The sequence below is a fragment of the Molothrus ater genome, chromosome 2 (genome assembly GCF_012460135.2).
Source record: "Molothrus ater isolate BHLD 08-10-18 breed brown headed cowbird chromosome 2, BPBGC_Mater_1.1, whole genome shotgun sequence".
Classification (NCBI taxonomy): Eukaryota; Metazoa; Chordata; class Aves; order Passeriformes; family Icteridae; genus Molothrus; species Molothrus ater.
Window position 1 is genome coordinate 64,032,562 of NC_050479.2, and position 20,115 is coordinate 64,052,676.

Below are 20,115 nucleotides of genomic sequence, written 5' to 3' on the forward strand. Positions count from 1 at the left end.
AGGTCTGTGGGTAAGAGAGAGATGAAGAGCATTTTGTTACCCCAAAGATCTGCAAGGAAGACTGGTCCACAATTTTTAATGAGGAGGTAATTCTGGAACTTTGCTTGAAAGAAGTCCCATTGTGATGTAACACTTGTTTAATTCTTTCCGAAGCTGTAGATTCATGCTCACTGGGAACTCCAGCCCTGCATTTACCTGCATTTTCAGAAAAAAATAGCTTCCCTACAGCTGGGATGTGGTGTAGTCACTACACTGCTTCTTATGACACATGATGAGAACTGATTTTGTGGAGCTGCGGAAGACTTGAGGCAGCTTGGCTCTCTGAACCTCGTTCTAGTAACCTCAATGTAAGGGAGCATTTTTCTGTGGTTGTGACTTTTGGTTCATTTTTTGGGTCTCTACTTAACCAAAGTTTCCAAAGTGGAAACTGGTCAGAATGTGATTTTTGTCCCATGCCTGAAGAGCAGAGCTTGCACTGCTCCCAGGCATGTGTACTCAGCTAACTGGAAAAATCACTGAACTGCATTGCTTATTGTCCAGAAAACTGAAAAATGGGTAGAAACTGTTTCACAGCTGAGTAGTAAAGCTGTCATGTTGCTATCTCTTTTTTTTTTTAGGTCATAAAAATTAATTTCCCCTGATATTGTGTCCTATAAATCTTTGGTTTTTAGTAACTTCCCACAAAATACCCAAAAAGCCTTCTATGTAAACCAAAACTGTGTTAAATAAAATTGTGTCAATTTCTCTGAGGTCTAAGTACAACTGATGGGTCTAACACCCTGAGAAACCCATGCAATCCTCTAGCTGCATATAACCTACCTAAACTTTGACATTTTCCCTATTATGCAATGTGCATCTGCATTTAGTTACAGCAGCATGAATTAAATAGGGAAACATCTTATTAAGCATGGTTTGACTGCTTAGTATGCTTCGTGTGAAAAAAATCCTGCCTTTCAGTCCATCTGCCTGTTTGCTTGGCACTCTGTTTTGTGCAATGTTTTTTTTATATCACTGGGTGGGATCAACAGTGCACTTGAATGTTCAAGTGCTCATGAGATTTCTTCCTTCCTCACAGCTGGTGGCTGAGCTACTGCTCAGAGATCCAGCTGCCTCCAGCACACGGGTTTTGGTGTGCTCCCTGTGCTGTTCACATCCAGGGCTGTGTGAAGTCCTTGCTTGGTTCACCCTCCTTGCTGTGATCCTGTTTCTCTGATGCTTCTGAGCTTTGTGTATGAGGGCTCCTGGATTGGTGACAATGGCAGCAGTGTTTTGGATACAACAGCAGGATGTCAAAGGTGCTGGCTGTTGGGAGCTGGCCCAGGTTCATCTTGAAGTCAGATCTTACTGCTTCTATGGCTTTATTGCAGGGCTTGAGAGATATAGAGTATCTCTCATTATTCAAAATTATTCTCAGTTATTCAAAATACAGATACAGAGTATCTTATCATTATTCAAAATACTTCCATTTTATGGGAAGCCCAATGATCAGTTACAGACCAAGGTTACCATGAGGATATTTTATCTTCTAGAAATGCTTTTATGTAATCAGTGCTAAGAGAGAACCTCTGTAAAACAGTCCATCCTTCAGAACTCTTTACTCTTTTCCCCATACATTTTCCCCCTTTCCTGAACTTGTAGCTCTTACACTTTATTTCAGAAACTCAGCCTGCCCTTTTGTAATATAAAAGACCCTAGACCAGATCTACAGTGATCACAGAATCATAGGGTATCCTGGCTTGGAAGGGACTCACAAGGATCATCAAGTCCAACTCCTGGACCTGCACAGGACACTCCAAGAATCACACAACGTGCCTGAGAGCTTTGTCCAAATGCTTTTTGAACTTCAGCAGGCTTGGTGCTGTGACCAATTCCCTGGAGAGCCTGTTACAGTGAAGAACTTTTTCCTAATATCCAACCTCAACTTCCCCTCACTCTGCTTCATGTTATTCCCTCAGGTTCTGTTGCTGGCCACCTGAGAGAAGAGATCAGTACCTGCCCTTCCACTTTGTCTTGGCAGGAAGCTGTAGGCTGCTATGGGGTCCCCCCTCAGTCTCCTCCAGGCTGAGCAGGCCAAGTGACCTCAGCCACTCCTCATGTGGCTTCTCCTCCAGGACCCTTCACCATCCTTATGGCCTCTGCTGCATGCTCTCTAAATAGCTTTATATCCTTCTTATAGTGTGGCTGCATAGCTGTACCCGGCCTTAGTCTCAGAAAAAGTCCAGCTAGTTCAGCTGAAATCACACATTTGTTCATCAAAACCGGGGAAAACAAGGTGGCACCTGGAATGTGCCCCAGCATTTCAGGGTTTATGCAGAACCCTCCATCACAGTTGTGTGATAGTTGTGTGGGAATTGGTATGGGTGAGTCTGAGTGGGAGACAGTCATGCACTTCCCTGGGCCTTTGGTGTTGGGTTTGGTGGGGGTGGTGTGGGACTACTGGGGTTTTGTCTTGATTTTTTTTTTTTGTTTTGCTTTTCATTTAGGAGGACATAGAATAAGGACTGTTAGGAAAAAGTCCTCTTGTTGCCTGAGGCTTTGACACTCTGCTATTACATTTCTATTTGTTTTCTCTGAAATGCAAGCTGGCCCAGAAACTACTTCTGGTTTTGATTTTTGCTTTCAAATACTTTCTAGTTGGTTTCTACAGAAACATGTCTTTTGAATACTTCTGAATTGTCTGTTATTGGATATTGAGGAATAGGTGGAGTTTCTTTTCAACACTAAAGAAGTCTTCAGTGTATTGATGGTAAGAACATGTGCTAGTACTCTATTAGATATGCCTGAAACCTCACAGATTGCACTAATGCTTAAATAACATTATCATAATATCTTTTTGTTTCTTCTATCAATGAATAGTTGGAGGAGTGAGTGTTTTAAAGGGCTTTCCACAATAGTTTAGTGTACTCCTTTTCCTTTTTCAAAGCTGTTCTGAAATGCTGTTAAATCAGTTCTGTAGTTAGAGCAGTGGACAGTATTATTGCCCCGGAAAATGCCCATTGGGCATTTCTTTTTAACCATGTCATTTGCACTGTTGACATATCCCCCTTTCCCAAGGAGCTGTAATGTGCAAAGAGTCTCTGAATAAGCCTGATGACTTTAGAAAGTGACAGATTAAAGCTTCTGTACCTCTGTAATTTGTGTCCTCGCTACAAATAAGAATAAAACTATAAAATAATAAAATAAAAAACTTTATAATAATTTCACATTTCATTTGATGCTTAGTGGTTTTGGTCACTCAGCAAAACAAGAGATAAAATAATCCTGCAGTACATGGTCCAAGGTACAAACAATAAGGACTACATTAAAATGCCATTTGAAACAATTTCCCAAGAATACCTATGAAATGATGTAGTAAATTGTATGTGTTGAGGGTTACCTCTGCTGTGTTGTCCTCTGATATATGTCTGGGGCATGAAGGTGATAATAGTACAGAAGTGCATCTCATCAAAGAGAAACTTTTTAAAAGACAGAAGTGAAAAAGGAAAAAAAATGAAGAGGAGAGGAAGGATCTGTTATGGGAAGCAGATATATTAGGTTTCCTCACTCAAACTGTGAAACTAGAACTGGTGGGTTTATGGATATTCTGGAGAAGTGTAGTGTTATAGGGATCTTGTTTCTTGAGGTAATGGATCTCCCTACCACAGATTTCCCAGTATTGCAACATGCAAACACCTTGGCCAGTGTTTTGACACATCAGTATGTCTGTACTGTGTGCAACACCAGTGTTTCATGCAAGGAGGAAAGGAGGAAAGACAGGAGCCCTGCTGTGAGTCACTCACAGAAACTCAACTCCAGCACTCCAAGCAACACTGAGTTTTCCAGCAGTGAGGTGATTGCTCAGGCCAGAGTAGGGATAGAGCAGAGAATCTTGCATCCAACCTGGCAGCATTGTGCACATTTTCACGAGGCACACTGCAGCCTAGATGAACAAAGTTGGGTTTGTATGAACAGATTGTTTTTATCAGAAATGAGATACCAGTGACTGAATAAGTTTCTGTAGATGGTGATGCACAGAGCTGCCACACCGAGGTGGATGTGCTGCTGTTGACATGGGCACCTGCATGAGTAGTAGGTGCCCAAGTGAGCTCACCTCCTACACAGCCTGGCAGTGTGCTTGAGACCTGCTGCTACATCCACAGCCACCTGGACCTTAGCACATTCTCTTCATCATAACAGAGTGAAGCAATTTTTCTTTTAAAATTGGCAATTTTCACATCCCCTTAATATATGAAGACATAGCCTGTCTTTTGTATGGCAGAATTATTTCTATATAGCCTGTCTCATTTAAAAATAAATCATCTCTGTTATGAAAAGACTAGAAGAATATCCATCGATTTGACAGCTTCTAAAAATCTTCCCAAGTCAATTCGTTGGCAACAAAATGAAGGGACAACTCATTTCCATGGTGATGCTGACTGAATCACTCTAGAGCAGCTGAAGAATGAATCCTGACCCAGGTGGGTGCATCTTTAAGTCCAGTAACCATGCAAACAGCAAGTACTCCATATGCTGGATATCCATAAAAAAAGCTTATTTTCATTCATTATTGGGTTTTTTTCTTTGCATTCTTTAGAAGCTCCGAAAGCTCTGGGTTTCACATCTAGTAGGTAGTATTCTGTAAAAAAAGTATATAGAAATGTGTGGAACTTCAGCTGAAAAAGGATGTGCTCTTCCAAGAGCATTTGGCTTCTCCCAAACTGAGTTGTTGGTATGATTTATTCTTTAGCCCAATTCTACTTTGGGAAAAAGTTACCTAGAAAAGGGTGCTGGACTGGGGTTGGTTTTCCTTCTTTCAATAAAATGCTTTTTCTGTGTCAGTGATCTTTAAGAGAAGAAAATTCTGAGTTGTCATATCCCGACATAAGGAATAACTTTCATGCTTTTACATGAACTTATAGATAGATATTGGAAATCCACGATAATGCTTAATATCAATTTTAAATGTTTGCTTTAAAGACATGCATAGTAATAATGCTTAATTTTAAAATAAATTGTTAACCAGATCTTTTATTTTCTTTTACTTCAGATCATTTACAGGGGAGATACTTATTTCTCTAAAGAGTTGCATGAACTGACTTGCTGGTTATGTTTCTTTTCACACACCTTACAGTTAGATGGCATCTTTTCATAGTATTTTTATTCTTATAATACTTCGTTTCTCATGTAGTTGTCATTTAGTCACATGATTTAGTCCTTGAATGGAAATATATTTGACTACACTAAGAAATGAGCAGACTGTGTACCTATAGAAGAGGCCTATATTAGAAGAAGTAGCTTCACTTGTAACACAACCTCCAGCATTTTTTTTTGTTGTTTGCTTAAAATTTTACTAGAAAATAAGTTTTGCTTCATTATCATTAATCTAAAAGTCTTAAAATTGATGTAACTGTCAAATTGATTAGAAATTCTGCAGTGGGTACAGTTTAATAAACAATGACAAAACCAACCCAAAGCATTCAAATTATTGCCATTTTTGCACATAAAATTCATTTTTATTTCCTGCAGCTTTTGAAAGATCTGTTCTTCTTTCCTAGCAAGCTGAATTATTTGTAAGATGTTGTACTGGATTTATTATTTGCAGGAGTGTCAGAGTGGAGAGGAAGGGCAATGTTGTTGAAGCCTGGGGATTTTGAAACAGATAGCACTTGAATACCTAGATTGGGATGGTCAAGAAAGGCAGGTCTCTCACAGGTGCATTTCCTCAGGGTAGTTTCATATTCAGTTATTTCAGCTCCCTGTGATTCATCCCATTATTTTTTTGTGCACATTCATTCATTGCTACAATGACCTCACTGGTAAGGACAAGCACATTTGTAAGAGCTCATCCATTTGGGAAACTGAGTGGTTGATGTGCATCTAGAGCTTCTGGTCAACAGCTATGGTCAGCTGTGGGGAGAAATGACAGAAGGGTTTGTCTGTCCCTCTCACCATCAAAGATACATCAGCCTTGTTATTTGCCAGTGAATTGTGCCTTACAAAATGTTTTGGCAGCTTTGCTTCAGAGCTGCTGCTGTGTTCAACACAAAAAGGCCATTAGACTTAGGACATAATTATAATGAATGTTACATGTTTCATATAATTTGTGAGAGCTTTCTAAACTTGGGACTTGTTAACCCAGTGAAGGGTTAGTTTTTAGAGCAACATACCCTGTTGAGATATTTCTACAATGATTCAGCTTGTGTAGCTCCCAAATATACAAGGTCTCAGAATTATTTGCTGTAAAAGGAGTTTGAAGGCAGGTTAAGATGAGCAGATACTTGATTTTGGACATAAGCAACACAGGAAGACAAAGTGATACAGCCTTTAGTTTGAAGTTTGAAGGATAGATTACTAGTTCTTGAATTGCTTTATTATGCATGGCATCTCAATTCAGACTATATTTGTGTATGTAATGCCTTAGATCAATTTATATTCCTTTATGATGTATTTCTTGTATTATGACATTGCTCTGAATTTGTACTGACTAAAGAGGGCTGCAATCTTCTTTTTGAATAAAATGAGGTAACAATAGAAATGATCATGCAGTCTTCCCCGTAAGCTGTATTTCCATGTTTCATGTACTGGAAAGAGCCATTCTTGCTTGTTTCTTTTTTCTTAATAGTATCAAGTGCAAGTTATAGAAACAATAGTTTTTTAGATCCTTCCTGCATTTGCTGTTGCATAATAATTTTGATGGAAAAGACTGAATAGAAGTGGATGCTGGGTCAAAATCTATGCTAACATGGTGCTGTCTTGGATAACTATGTTTTCTAGAGAAGGTTAATACATTCAATGTAAATCAATAAAGCATGAATACAGTATTATATGGAGAGTTTTCTGGTTAACACTAGATATAAGGATTAGAGGAACAGTAATTAGAGGAACAGGGGGCTGTAAGTGAGGTGACAGTGGGCTATGCAGAAACAAGAGGTTAATGCTGCTTTAACTGTTCACACTGTTACTAGACATGTTTTGATTAAATTAATTGATGAACTGAAGTTAAGAGAGAGCTTCAAGTATAAGGAGGCTTCAGAGACTGGACCAAAAGAAGCAAATGATAATGAGGGCTGAAATAATAAATATTTAATGACCTAGATGGTGCATCAGTTCAGATCCTCTGCTGTAGAAACAAGCAACAATTGTCTCAAATCTCTGAAGGTCATGGATTGAGTAAAAGGCATCTGACAGTATAATATGATTATGAGAAAGCAAAAGTAATCCTGAGATACATTGGGAAGATCTTCTAGAAGAGAAGAAACTGCTGATGTGTTTGTAGGGAGCATTGTGTGATTCTAAGGGCCTCTATTCAAAGACACCAACTCCAAACTGATGAGGCAGAGGAGACCTGCAAGACTGCTTGTCACATTTGTCATCCTCTTCAGAGAAGGATAAGTTTGGCTTCTTTGTGCTCAGTGGCTTCTTCTGATAGCACTCTGCATGCATGGAGGAGAGGAAAGGTCCTGAAGCTGAAGAGGTCATTTTTGGCACAAATGGACATAACCTTAGTAATAAGCAGCTGAAAAATTCAGAACTTCCTTCTTTTTTTTAGGGGTTTTCCTGAAGCAGAACAATGAAACAACAGGCAGCAGATGGGCCAAGGCCTACCCTGAGAGCAGGGGGAAGGTTTCTGCAGAGACTGGAAGTCCTGATACAGGAATGCACTACTGGGCTACCTGTGCTGCCCCAAATTCTCACATGGATCCTTGAATGAACAGTCGTGTTAAAGTCCTTGTAAAGCAAAGAACTAAAAGCCCTAGCAGTTTCCAAATATTGTTGAGATATGTTTAGCCAAGTTGTTGAATACTGAATGGAACGAAGGAGTCAACCCTTATCACCTTACAGGGGTTAATCTGAGGCTGATGTATCAGGCTGGTGTAGGAGTTCACAAGTTTACTTTCCCTCTCAGCAAAATAATTTAATTTTGAAGAACATATTGTACATTCATCATGACCACTTTGCTTTCATTCAGTCATGATTATTTTTTAATTCTTCCTCATATGTAGTGCTTTCTCTTTTACAGAACAGTTCGTGTCTGGCTGAAGAGAGACAGTGGGCAGTACTGGCCCAGTATATACCATGCAATGCCATGTAAGTATAAGGAGATGTTCAATATCTACTGTGGATTTGCAAAGTAGTTTTGATGGAGCTTCATGCTTATGACTGTTTGCATGCTTACATCTCTGTATCAAATGTTATTCTTTAACAATCCTCTTGGTACTGGTGAAGCTTTACAAAGTTACATGCTAATGCTTCTGAGAGGCATCAGAGATTACAGCAGTAAAAGCTGACGACATGTTAGCAAGGGATGAGCATTTAATGCAAACACAGGTTTTAAAATATGGGAACTCAAAATGTGGTCTTGCATTCTGCCCTTAATGGAGTCCATAAAGCTTTGTAAGTCTCCGGTATAAATCACTCTGCCCTTCCTACTGTGTGTGCTCAGTCCATTAGAGTGCAATGGTAAATGGTTTTATTTGGTAAGAACTTAATATTCCATGGCACCTAATGTGATAGAGAGGATACTAGACAGGGAAGGCACCTCTTCCAATTTAGAAGCAGAATCATTTTACCTTTGCAATTGAACGTGGAAAACCAAATTTCCCTGATGGATCCCTCCATTATGTCTCCTTTCCCAAAGAGAGTGTTCATGCTTTGAGAAACTGCAGATCAATGTCCATTTTCCCAAGAGAGAGCTGAAGAAATGACAGCCCTTGCTGTTTGCTGTAACCCCTGTGTTGAGTGCAGGAATATAATTTTGTAGGTCATCGGAGGCAGGCATATGCTAATGCTCTTCAGTCAGCTTCAATTAGATGTGCTGGGTTAGCCTGTCTTTGGAAAGCTTATAAAGCTGACCTTAAATCCAGATTGGGGAGCACATATCAGGTCTCATGGAGGTATTCATACTGTCTGGAGAAAGGATTAGTTTAAGCTAAGATAGGTAGATTTGTAAGAAACATCTGTCTCCATGATAGCTAAAATATTTAACAGGTGTAAATTTTAGTAGAAAAACATCCATTTGGGACTCTAGGGCAGCCATGGTATTTGCCTGTTTTAAGAAAACGATTTGGTAGAGAGGGGGACCCCTCATCCTCCTTTGTTGATGGACTAGCTCATAAGAATGTGTCAATCCTCAAAGGTACTTTCTGCTCAAGACTTTGCCAAGAAGGTATTGGGAACTAGCTAATGGTGTGGCAGTCTCTGGAGCTCTGTCATGATCACTGGCAGTGGCCTGAGTTCCCTTGACTGGTCCTAAGAGGTTTGCTTTCCCCAGCCAAACTGTTATGAAATGGCCTTTCTAGCTATTTGGCACTGAGACTTCTCTTTTTCCATGTGATATTTTTGTATGCATTTGCATATTTGAATCTCATTAGATTCTCCTCTGGTCTTAGCAAAGCTGTGTTATTGCCAGTAAAACTGTTTCAGTGGAAATGATGGAGTAGATCCAGTTCCACTGAATGGGGACTATTTCAAACCTCCTTCATAAATTTGAACACCTGACAGTGCTCCTTCACTTCATAGGCTGGTAAGCATTTGAGGCATGAGATAATGAAATTATATTGTGTTATTCAACAATTTCAAGAATCATGAGGTATAATTAACAATTGAAGCAATTACAATCAGTCATGCCTCTAAGCTTGGAAATCATAGAAAGGGCTCTGAGTCAGAATCTGCACAAGACTGCACTTGACTGGAAATGATGGTTTTGTCTGTTTCTGTGTTGATCACCTTTTTGATGGTGCTCTGCTTTAGGTTCATACTGGGTTTTGTTGTTTAAAGAACAATGACTGCTGAGAGTTTCTTTGTGTAAAAATGTAGTAGGCACAATGGTGCCTTTGTGCTGCTTACCAAGCTGTGAGTGGCAGTCCTACCTCTAGGTACCCCATTAGCATGAGTTGTGACTGACTGTGGTGATGTGTGACCCAATCTATTTTATGATTTGATATCAGGTAGCCTCAATAACTGAATTTGCAGACTAGCTCCTCTGAGAAATGAGAAGGATGAGGAGTTTGGTTGAGTCAGTGATGTGCTTTGGTCAAGTTCTGCCCCCAAACAGGGTCATCAATGCATTCTGAATGTCAAAATCATTAAATACCTAATGGTAAAAAAGGCCAAGACTATAGATCTCTTCTGAGCTTAGACGTAGAATTTCTCCTAATTGGGAAAGTTTTATGTCCTGCCTGTGGGTGATTCCGTGGTCAAAAAATTCTGGGCAGCACAGTGGCCATATTTTTGATCGTCATCTCCAGCTCATGAGAAAGAAAAGAGCTCCAGCTGAAACCTTGCTAATCCATTTCTTTTGCACCAGCGTTGTCTCAACAGCTAATTAACAACAGACCTCTGTAAACATGTAACCCTGGTTAGATGTGTACTCTTGATTACAGGTGTAATCATGGTTAGATTTGTCACCATGGGCAGAGGATTGAAAAAACAGCTTAGCAGACACAGATTTATGAAAGGTAAAGAAATTGTAGTCAAGAGTCAAGTAAAAATTTCCAATAAATAAAAACAAACAAAACTAAAACACACAAAAAGACCTAAATGCAACCAAAAAACCCTATTACAGATGTGGAATGGAGTAAAAGATTTATTGTACTGGTGAACAATGGAGTATCCAGTCTTTGAGGCAGATAATGCGCTGCTTGTCTTATGATGGTTTTCGTAACTAACACTTTGCTTTGAACAGGAGGGTGAAACAACTGCAATGCAAAACATGCTCCTTTGGTCTCAAACTGTGTCATGTTTAGGCACTTCAGAGGGGAGTCCCAGAAATTGCAGGGACAAAGTCTTTATTTCTCTTCTGATTCTGTCAGCCTCTAATGAAGGTGACATGCTTTTGAGAGCATGAAATATATAATTGTGATTTCCCTCCATATTTCATTTTCTAAAGGCAAAAAATCAGTATGTATTTGCCCTGTATTAAGAAAAGACTGAAGCCAGACTTCTGCATCAGGAATATTCTGCTTGTCCTCCATAGCAGTTCAGATGAATCTTTTTCCAATCTGAAATCTAAATAACATCTAAGTTCTTAAGTAGAGAGTCTTCAGAGTGCTATTATTTTTCCTGGATATGGTTTTTAAAGGGTCTTAAATATCTCAGAAGCTTAAGGTTTCAGGGTTTTGTTTTGTTTTTTTCTTTTTTTTTTTCTTCCCCTCTTTTTAATGTGCCTAAGTGCTAAAGTACCTGAATATCGTTAATTTTACCAGAGTAAGCTGCAATCTTGTTACAAGTAGCATAACTGACTACATCATAGTTGGTATGGACATAATTTTAGTGCTGTCATAATGATTTTTCTAAGTGCACATGTTACCGAAGAGTTCCCTTGGGAAATATGATTATAGCAAAATAAGTATCTTGACGCTGCTATGACTGTGTACACACAGGTATGGAATTCAGAAGTTACTTCTTTTGCAATTGTGTCAAGCAATTGTTTGCATCATTTGCTTCTGAAGTGTTTGGGAAAAGCATACTTCAATAATTATTTTACCTTAGGCAACTTCTCAGTGAGCTGCTCATTGCCTTCATTGATACTGGTAACTCTTGCAATGTATGCCCAGTGTCCAGCATTTAAAAGCTGCTGTGTGATATACCTGTTCTGGCCTTAAGTGCCTTTAAACTTATTTGATGTTTATTATGCTTAGAATTGGAGAGTTTTCTGTCCATTTTTTTCCTACTACTCTTATTCTGCTACAGGCATAGAAGCCTCAGTATAATAGTAATGCACCACTTCTGGACGGGGTGATTCCAGTTTGCCTTTTCTAAGGGAGAGGTACAGGAAGGAGCAATTTTGTCACTGTTACTAGGATTTAATTGTTTCCTTTGTGTTAGTTTCCTTGAACTGAAGCCTTTTAATTGATTCAGTTCAGTCAGCCCTTCCAGGAAAGGAGTAAACTGAGGTGGCTGCCTGGATGTGGATCTGATGGGCTTTCTGTTTGTGGTACTTGTCCTCCAGGAAACATTTCAAGAGGGAGTCAATACTGAAAGTGGAACAAGTTTTATTACACAGTCAACATTGACTCTTCTTCATATAGCTTTGCTGCCAATTAAACTATCAAGGAAGATTTGCTGAGCTATGGACTGTTTAGTCCTAAGAGAGACATTTCACAAATTGAGAAGATACTGGATCACAAAAGAGAGGACACCAAGCTTGTTAGTAACACAAACATGCGAGCAATCACAATGGACAGTGAAAACCGAGAGGGGGGAGAAAAGCAGAACTAAAAGTGCATCTGCTGTACTCTGTATTTATCATAAGAATATGGTTTATAAAGCTTTATAACTCTTACTGTTATCCTAGCTGCAGTTGGGAATTGCTCCTGAAAAATAATTCCTGAAGGTTTCTGTTGGAACAGCAGGATTCCCAGCTGCATGGTGCTGTGTTGGGTAGTAAAAGCAATTCCTGCTTTCTCAATGTAACTTCACAATTTTTCAATTAAACCAAGCACATCTCTTGAATTCTTGCGAGGAAACCTGGTTTTATCCTGGATACAAATCCTGCCAGATCCTTGAGGGAGCATACTGTGACCATCTTGTGTGCAATTTCAGGATAAGTCTTGATATTTATTAGAGTAATATCAATGTAATCAAGCAATGGCTAGTTTTAGATAAATTATTTTGACCATAGTATGTGATACTGTCATAGTGCTGTCTGTGATGGAATTGGAGTAGGGGACAGTTGAATTCTGTCCTTAAAATTAGTTGATATGTTGATTTCTACTGGGAAATTTTTTACTGCAGGTATAGGATGCAAGCCTCTAACATTATGTAGTGTTTTGTTTTATTGTCAGCACAGTTGAGGCAAATGTAAAAAACTAAATTATTCAGCTAAGTAATCTCTGACTTATACTGAAATGTCAAGTGCCTGTTATATCAAAGCAGCACCATTCCTCTTAAATGAAAGGCTTGTTTACAGATAACTAGTAAGAAAAAAAATTAGGGAACTGGAGCAAGAAGTAGCTATTTTTCCATGTCCTAATAGGATAGGGTTGAATGAATTGCAAGAAAACATTTATTTTAATGCTTGTATATTGGTAAGCTCAAAATGCTGTGCAGCATCATAAAGCATGTTCTCTAATTTTAGGCTTTCCAGAACTTCAAGAAAATGAGAATCACAGTTTTGTTAACTTCATCAACATGTTCATTTTTTTCAGCTCCATGTTCATGCATGTCTTTTAACCCGGAAACCAGAAGGCTGTCCATAGGTCTAGACAATGGTACAATCTCAGTAAGTACATCCAAAGATTTCCAGTTGAAATGCTTCCTTTTTGAGAAGTATGTGTGTGATGATGTGGTGAGAATATTTTTGCCTAGTGTTTGGGCGACAGACTTTTTAATGATAGTGGAACTAAATCTGTAGTACAGAAAATGTTAGATAATTAAATATTTTATTCCGGCTTCCACAAAGAGATTGAGTGGGGTTTACTGTATTTATTGGGCAAGTCAACAAACTGTCTTAATTTGCATAACTTTTAAAAAATAACACAGAAAAACAGCTGTTGTTTTATTAAATTTAAGTGACTTGTTAATTACATGATACCAAAGTTTCTTAAAGCAGCAATTAAGAGGAGGAAAAATCATCTTCTTAGAGGCAGAAGGTGGATTTCTGCTCCATGTCTATCTGCTTTTCCAAACTTCAGAGTTCAGATTTTGTTTCCTCTCCCTTCAGAGGAGTTGCTTCTAACTGGCAGTGAGGTTGCTGAGAGATTTGGTTCATTAACATATGAGATAGAGATGTGTGGAAAGGAAGTAGGATATTAAAAGAGAGTGTGTCTGTTAGATCTCTGATAGAGGGTAGCAGTTTACCTTATTAATCGGATTTTTCTTGTGGGATGATGAATAAAAAGCTGTATCACTTTGGAAGAGTGGAAGAGTCATGGGTCAGAGGTATTTTTCACATATGCCTCATCAATAGATTCCTCTTCCAGTTTAAAATCAGTTTACCATCACTTCAGATTTTTCTGCTTTTATCTTTGCCTTATGGGCCTTATAACTGAATGAGTGTTTTCAGGCTGATAGAAGGGCAGCTGTCTGCACTAAAGCCAGTATGGTGTTTGGGACAGGGGATGTGACCCTTTCAGCTGTTGCCTGTAGCTCCCTCAAAGATGTGAAGGTTTTGACCTATAAAGCTTTTAATGCCTAGTAGCAGAGTTTTGTGTGCCTGTAGGAGATTTTTCCTTTTGTATCTAGAAGATGGGACAGATTCCAGAGAATTCTCTGCACCTCTGAAATTCTCTCCTTCCCACTCTGAAATAGCTGAAATTTGCTGGTCCTACTAGGCACTTTTGTTTTCACCATGCCTTTGAGGAATGTGAGGGCAACTGTAAATAAGGTATTTAAATACTCTGGCATGATGGGGATGGGTCCTTCATCTTGGGGGGCATTTTGTTTTGAAGAGTCAGAGGATACTTCAGAGTAATTGGGGTCAAATATTTTCCATTCTGAAGCTAAAAAAGGTAAATGAGATATGCAGGTGATAAACCTACACATGACTTTGGCTATTTATAGGTTTTCATTGCCACATCTAAGGCAGATTCTATTTGTTGCAAAGCTGGGTTTTGCTTTTCCCAGTCTTCTGCATACGAGTATATAGGAAGGGGGAAGTGCTTGTCTGTGTTGCTTGATTTAGTCTTCTGTAAGCTGCAAGCACTTGTGTGGTAGGGAAAAAATGCACTCCAAAAATTTGTACAAAGGATGAAATGTTTTCATCTGTAGCAAACCTACGACTTTTTCATCTGTAGCAAACCTACGACCTAAGAGTAGCCACAACTGTAATGTGCTGCAAGAAGTGGTGGACATGGGAATGGATGAGCAAGGGGAGCCCTGTTTTCAAATCCCAGAAATACTGGGGCATAGAGAACACCCCCAGATACTTGAACAGGGGTTACAACCACCCTCTTGAGGAAAGGATAAATTTTTTTTCCTGGGCCCAGCTATGATGATTAGTTTAGCAGAAGAATACATAAGCAGGGCACATTGACCACAAAATAAGAGAACTTACTGCAGCAAGGTGACCTTAGTACCCTTATTTTAATTTCCTTAAATGGAAAATACAGGCAATTTGCTTGAGCAGCTTGAAATATTTGGGAATTAGTCAGCTGCTTCACATTAGTACTTCTGTAATGCCCAGCACACTTGGCTGCTGGGTGCAGGGTCAAACAAAAACCCAAACAAAAAAACCATCCAACCATACCAATAAAACCCTGACAATTATTCTGTACCTTCACTTTGGGTAGAATGAAAGGATTCCTGGTAAGGGCTGTGAGCTGATAGTCATGAGAGTGACACGTAATCTTAAATGATATTTTTTTAACAGTGCAAGGAAGTACTTTCTGGTGTAAATGGAGATAAGAAAGTGGAACTGCCTTTTTTATTCTATGTGAAATTTTTGTAGGCTGTATGGATTTTGGTTATAGGTGTGGCACCTCAGGAGTGCATATTCTGCATTTTGAGAAGGACGGGCAGCACTGTTGGCACAGATAGAAGTTCCAGCAAAGCCACTTGCGGTGAGCTTGTATGGCTACCTCTTTTGTGAAACAAGGCAGCAAGTTCTGCTTCTACAGAGAAGAAGAGATTGTTTTTAACCTTTTGTCACTTCTCAGCACGGGGGCTGCACAAACGTTTGTGCAGCACAGCACACCATTATCTCAAGTAAAGATTGTCTAACATCTTGCTTGAAGAGTGGTGGCACCTAATGTGAAAAACCCAAACTTTCTGTGATCTGCTTTTTTTACAGTTGGCAAATCTTTTTTTGAGAAGAAATGACATCTTAGGGACTGCTTGAAATCCCTTTTGGAAGCCAAACAACTTTATCCTGGACATAAATTCCTTGCTCAGAACTGGAAAAAAAACATACTTTAATGGCTACAAGGTTCTTAAGATAGCACAAGAAACAGAAGAAGGGTCTTCTACTTGCAATAAACAGGAGACTTCCACTGCAAAGATGAGACTTCTCACCTCTTTCATCCATATGAAAACTTGTTTCCTAGATAAAGTTAAGCATTAGGTTCTGCAGCCAGTAGAGCAGAGATTATTGTCTTTGGATGCACCCACGTTAGTTTTTCTAGAAACCATTATGAAATGGCATAAATTTCTTTCTTCATTTTTGGGGAGATTGAAATGAGGGACTTAGTTTTTAGGTAGCTGAAGATGAATAAATTTCTCTTTTTTTTGCTGACCATGCCTAAGTCTGTATGAAGCTGTTACATACTTTCAGCAGAGCCACAAGGACAACAGGGCACAAGAATAATCCCTTTAGAATTTGTCCTTGGAGATGGTACTTATTAAGATAAATTCATCTTCCACCTCATCTGATCTTGCAGCTGTCTACCAGTTTGACCATTAGCAGTATTTTGAATACCTGAGACTGAGTCAGGCTCTACCTGCTGATGTACAACCTTCCCTTCTGCTGTTGTAGGGAGTTTAGTACTTTTACCTCAAGAAATGAAATGAAATTATATAATAAATAAAGTGAAAATGCTGTCATTGTTTATAGAGGCTTGTTTTTTTTCCCCCGTCTGACAGAAGATTTAGGAGTTTTCATTCTCTTCCATTTCTCAAGCAGGTTTTTTTTGTTCTCTGGAAGACCTGAGAGTGCAGTCAGTCACTTGTGTTAACAGGATAAAGTCAAGCCTATAAAGAGATCTGTGGTGTGTTGTCAAAATGGCATCATCTATCAAAGAACAGACTGTAAATTCCCCAGGGTGGGAGCTAGCCTGCGCATGGGTAACACATAACTAATATATAAAGATTATTAACTCAGAAATGGATTCAGTTGCTTAAGGAGAGTTCTCCATACATGGAGCTCTGGGATGGCATGGATCTTCCTTAGCTCCTGGACCATGTTACTCAGCCCCATAGCCAAGGACTCTGAATTATTTAAACAAGATGCTGATACTATTTCTAGGACAAGGTTTTACAGAAGTCTTTTGCTCAAGAGAAGTTTGTGGTGGGTGTATGTATTTCAGTATGAAGGAGGTGTGCTACACAAAGGAATAGTTGTGAGTCTTTATATAAAGTGGACAGCTAGATTTTGACAGTCCTCAAGAATTCTCCTTTGTCTTTGTGAAGACTTTCATGGTACCAAGTTGCTGTTGTAATAATAAGCTCAACTGAAACAGGCAAGACTGAGCATTAACATTTTAATTATGACAAAAAGGGAGTAAAGTAGCTCCAAAATCACCTCTGAAGGATAAAGAGTGATCTTGCCAGAAAAGTTGTTTTTAATCCCTGCAAGGAGGGTGTTTGGTTTTACCATCCTGAGTGCTCTTATGTGTCCCAGCCCCTCCTGTGCAAAAGGGTTTCACAGGACTCAGAAGTCTTTCTCTGTTCTGTTAACAAGCACTGAGTGAGCTGTGTAGGTGACCCCAGCTTTTCCAGCTCATTAAGAAGAGCCAGAAGCTGCCTAATGAGAACTGAGCGTCAGCAGCTCTGAGAGGAGCAAAACATCTACGTAGGCAAGGATAAAAAAAAAACAGCTTCTGCTGGTACAATGTTAAAGAGATGTAGTCGGTGTTTTTGTAGTGCAGATTACACATTTTATGTGCAATAGGGCATGAATTTCTTGAGCAAGGTGCCCTGTGCTAAATTACCTGCCTAGTGACACAACTAATGCATTTGGCCTGAAGAGGGAGAGGGCAATAAGTGCAATGGAAGAACACAAGAGATTGTAAAGGAGAGTGGGGAGACCTGCAGAAAGATAAAAAAATGCATCACAAATTATCATGTGATTTCAAAGAAGAAAATTATATGCAAGAAGTCTTTGAGGGGAAAAAAAATATATCCAGTATTTAGGTTAACTGTTTATCTTGTACTATATTTGTCCTTATTTTGGATGGAGTAGTGTATTGATAGTACATAGCTGTGGTTTATATTTAATAATACAGTGGTAATCAATACTTGGATACATCTTACAAACCACACGTGTTTGATTTATTGTGTTATAATGGAGATATTCAAAAGCCTTTTCAGTCTTCCAGTGAAACTGTAGGGCTCTTTGGATCACAAAACAGAATGGCAACATCAAATTTATTGAGAGAAAAATGCAAATAAAAGTGAGAATGCAATCCACTCTCTACATGCCACCTGAAGTCACCAGCATCTGTGTGCCACTGCAGTCAGAGACAAGGACAGCCAAATTGGTGGGAAAGGCAGACGTATCTTCCCATCACGTGCTGCAGCAATTAGAGCAATTTCTCTTTAGGTAACAATAGCAGGAAGTTGGCATTCTAGCACAGGGTCCTGCTTCAAATAGGCTTTGTAGCGAAGCATTTCATGTGGTGATACAGTATTCTTCAGGCTGTGGTTAAGGAAAACAAGTTCCCCTGTTAGTTGCTGGAAAGGTATAGCAGATTTTAAACTTTCTGTGGTTTGTAGAGCTAAGGTGACCCTGGTATAGAAATCTAGCTGACTTAATTTATTTGTTACTGCTGTTTAAGTAACACTCCCCATTGTAGTCCTCAGCTGCCAGAGAAACCTACTGGGAGCTGGAGCAGATTAAGGAAAGGAAGATAAAGTAGAGAGAAATTTAAGAGAATGTATTTGTAAAAAATTTATGAACAGAAACATAGAGAGAGCAGAATACATAGCTGCCTCAAATTGCTCACAGTTGTTTTTTCTGGAAGCTGGGATCTGTAGATGTTCCACGGATGTGTAACCGTAACCTCTCAGTCTTGGTGCCAAGCAGTAGATGTGATGTGTTTGAATAATTCTGGTGCTGAGGGCTGGGCAGATTACCTGCAGTGACCCAACAAAAAATCCAGAGTGACTTGTTTTTAAATTGTACTTTGGAAGCTGGGGGGAAATACTGGCTTGTTGGGGGTTAGAATGTCTTTTGCTCTTTTGCATTAAACATTTGGTTTGCCTTAAACATAGTCTGTAGGCTTCTGAAGTCCAGTTTTCTCTAGTGCTTTTGGCATGTGCACAAGAACATTTCACAACTGTATGTTTATCAAATTCGCTTATCTTGTGTTTGTAATGTATATTTTAGTTTTCCATCCTATTTCAAGTTAAATGAGTTAGGTTTTACTTCTTTTGTCCTCTAGGCAGATTAGCACAGGGAGTTTCTGTGTAGTTTGCTATAAATTATTAAAATGATGTGGTTTTACACTCCTACATTTTTTACTTTGTGTTTCTCTAAATATGTGATGTATGTACATAGATACCTGACAGCTCTCTGAAAGCTACTTCACGTGGTGCTGCCACAAAGCCTGGCCTTTGCTTGAGTGCTTCCTCCAGAGAGATCTTGCATGAGTTTGGTAGTGGCCATTCTGTTTCCCCAGTTTTGAGTAACTCTCCTCTTCAAAACAATCTGCAGGACCACACAGGGTGGTCAGTGAGTTTACCCACCTGGGACTTTTTTAGGAGCTGAGGCTGCCATGCAGACTCTTAGCTGCCATTTCCTCATGCAAAAGCCATATTGGAAATTGAACAGCAGTACCAAGACAACAGAGCCTGTCCCTATAGGTGTGCTCTTGCCTGGACACAGAGAAATTTGGGTTTCTGTTTGTCTGAAGCACAGAGAGGCTTTTTAACAGAAACCTGAAATGCATTCCATTCCTATCACGTATTGTTGTTACCTAGTCTGGACTGAGCAATTTGGAGGGTCTCTTAGATATTTATATTGCAATTCCTGAGTGTTCAGGTTGGGGTGTATTTAGTGTATGCACACACATGGATACATGTCTATACACAAATGTACATTTGGGCACACATAGCTGTGCACACGAGCAGGTTTCTGAGCAGCAGGTGTTCACCAGGCCTCAGGTTCCTTATTTTGTGGCACCTCAGCTCACAGCCAGTCATTTCTGCCAGCTTTTTTGATTTCTTTTTTAATGGTTCCTCTTTTGTCCATTCCATTCAGAAGCACTCATAATATTCCCTTAGGTAGCTTTAAAAAGTGAAATAATTCAGGGTTTTAGGTACTCAGAATTATTAAAAGTATAGATAGGGCTGTGGTCGTGAAGAAGGGAGAGCTTATGTAGGTAAAGTATTCTAATGTAAACAATATCAAACACTTCACACCTCTAAGTCCTGTTTCTTTTGTTTTTTCTTTCCCTCCCCCAGGAATTCATTTTATCGGAGGATTACAACAAGATGACACTAGTCAAAAGTTACCAGGGTAAGAACCATGACCCATGTTAA

At 39.2% G+C, this 20,115-nt stretch overlaps 1 protein-coding gene across 1 annotated transcript in view; it reads left to right on the top strand.

The window, feature by feature from the left end:
* The window catches only part of WDFY2 (WD repeat and FYVE domain containing 2), a 63,667-nt gene that overhangs the window by 22,113 nt on the left and 21,439 nt on the right, over window positions 1–20,115 (top strand). Inside the window, exons 2-4 of the mRNA XM_036379069.2 lie at window positions 8,000–8,067; window positions 13,128–13,201; window positions 20,038–20,092. Of these exons, the coding sequence (XP_036234962.1) occupies window positions 8,000–8,067; window positions 13,128–13,201; window positions 20,038–20,092 (197 nt within the window). The remainder of the gene's footprint in view (window positions 1–7,999; window positions 8,068–13,127; window positions 13,202–20,037; window positions 20,093–20,115) is intronic.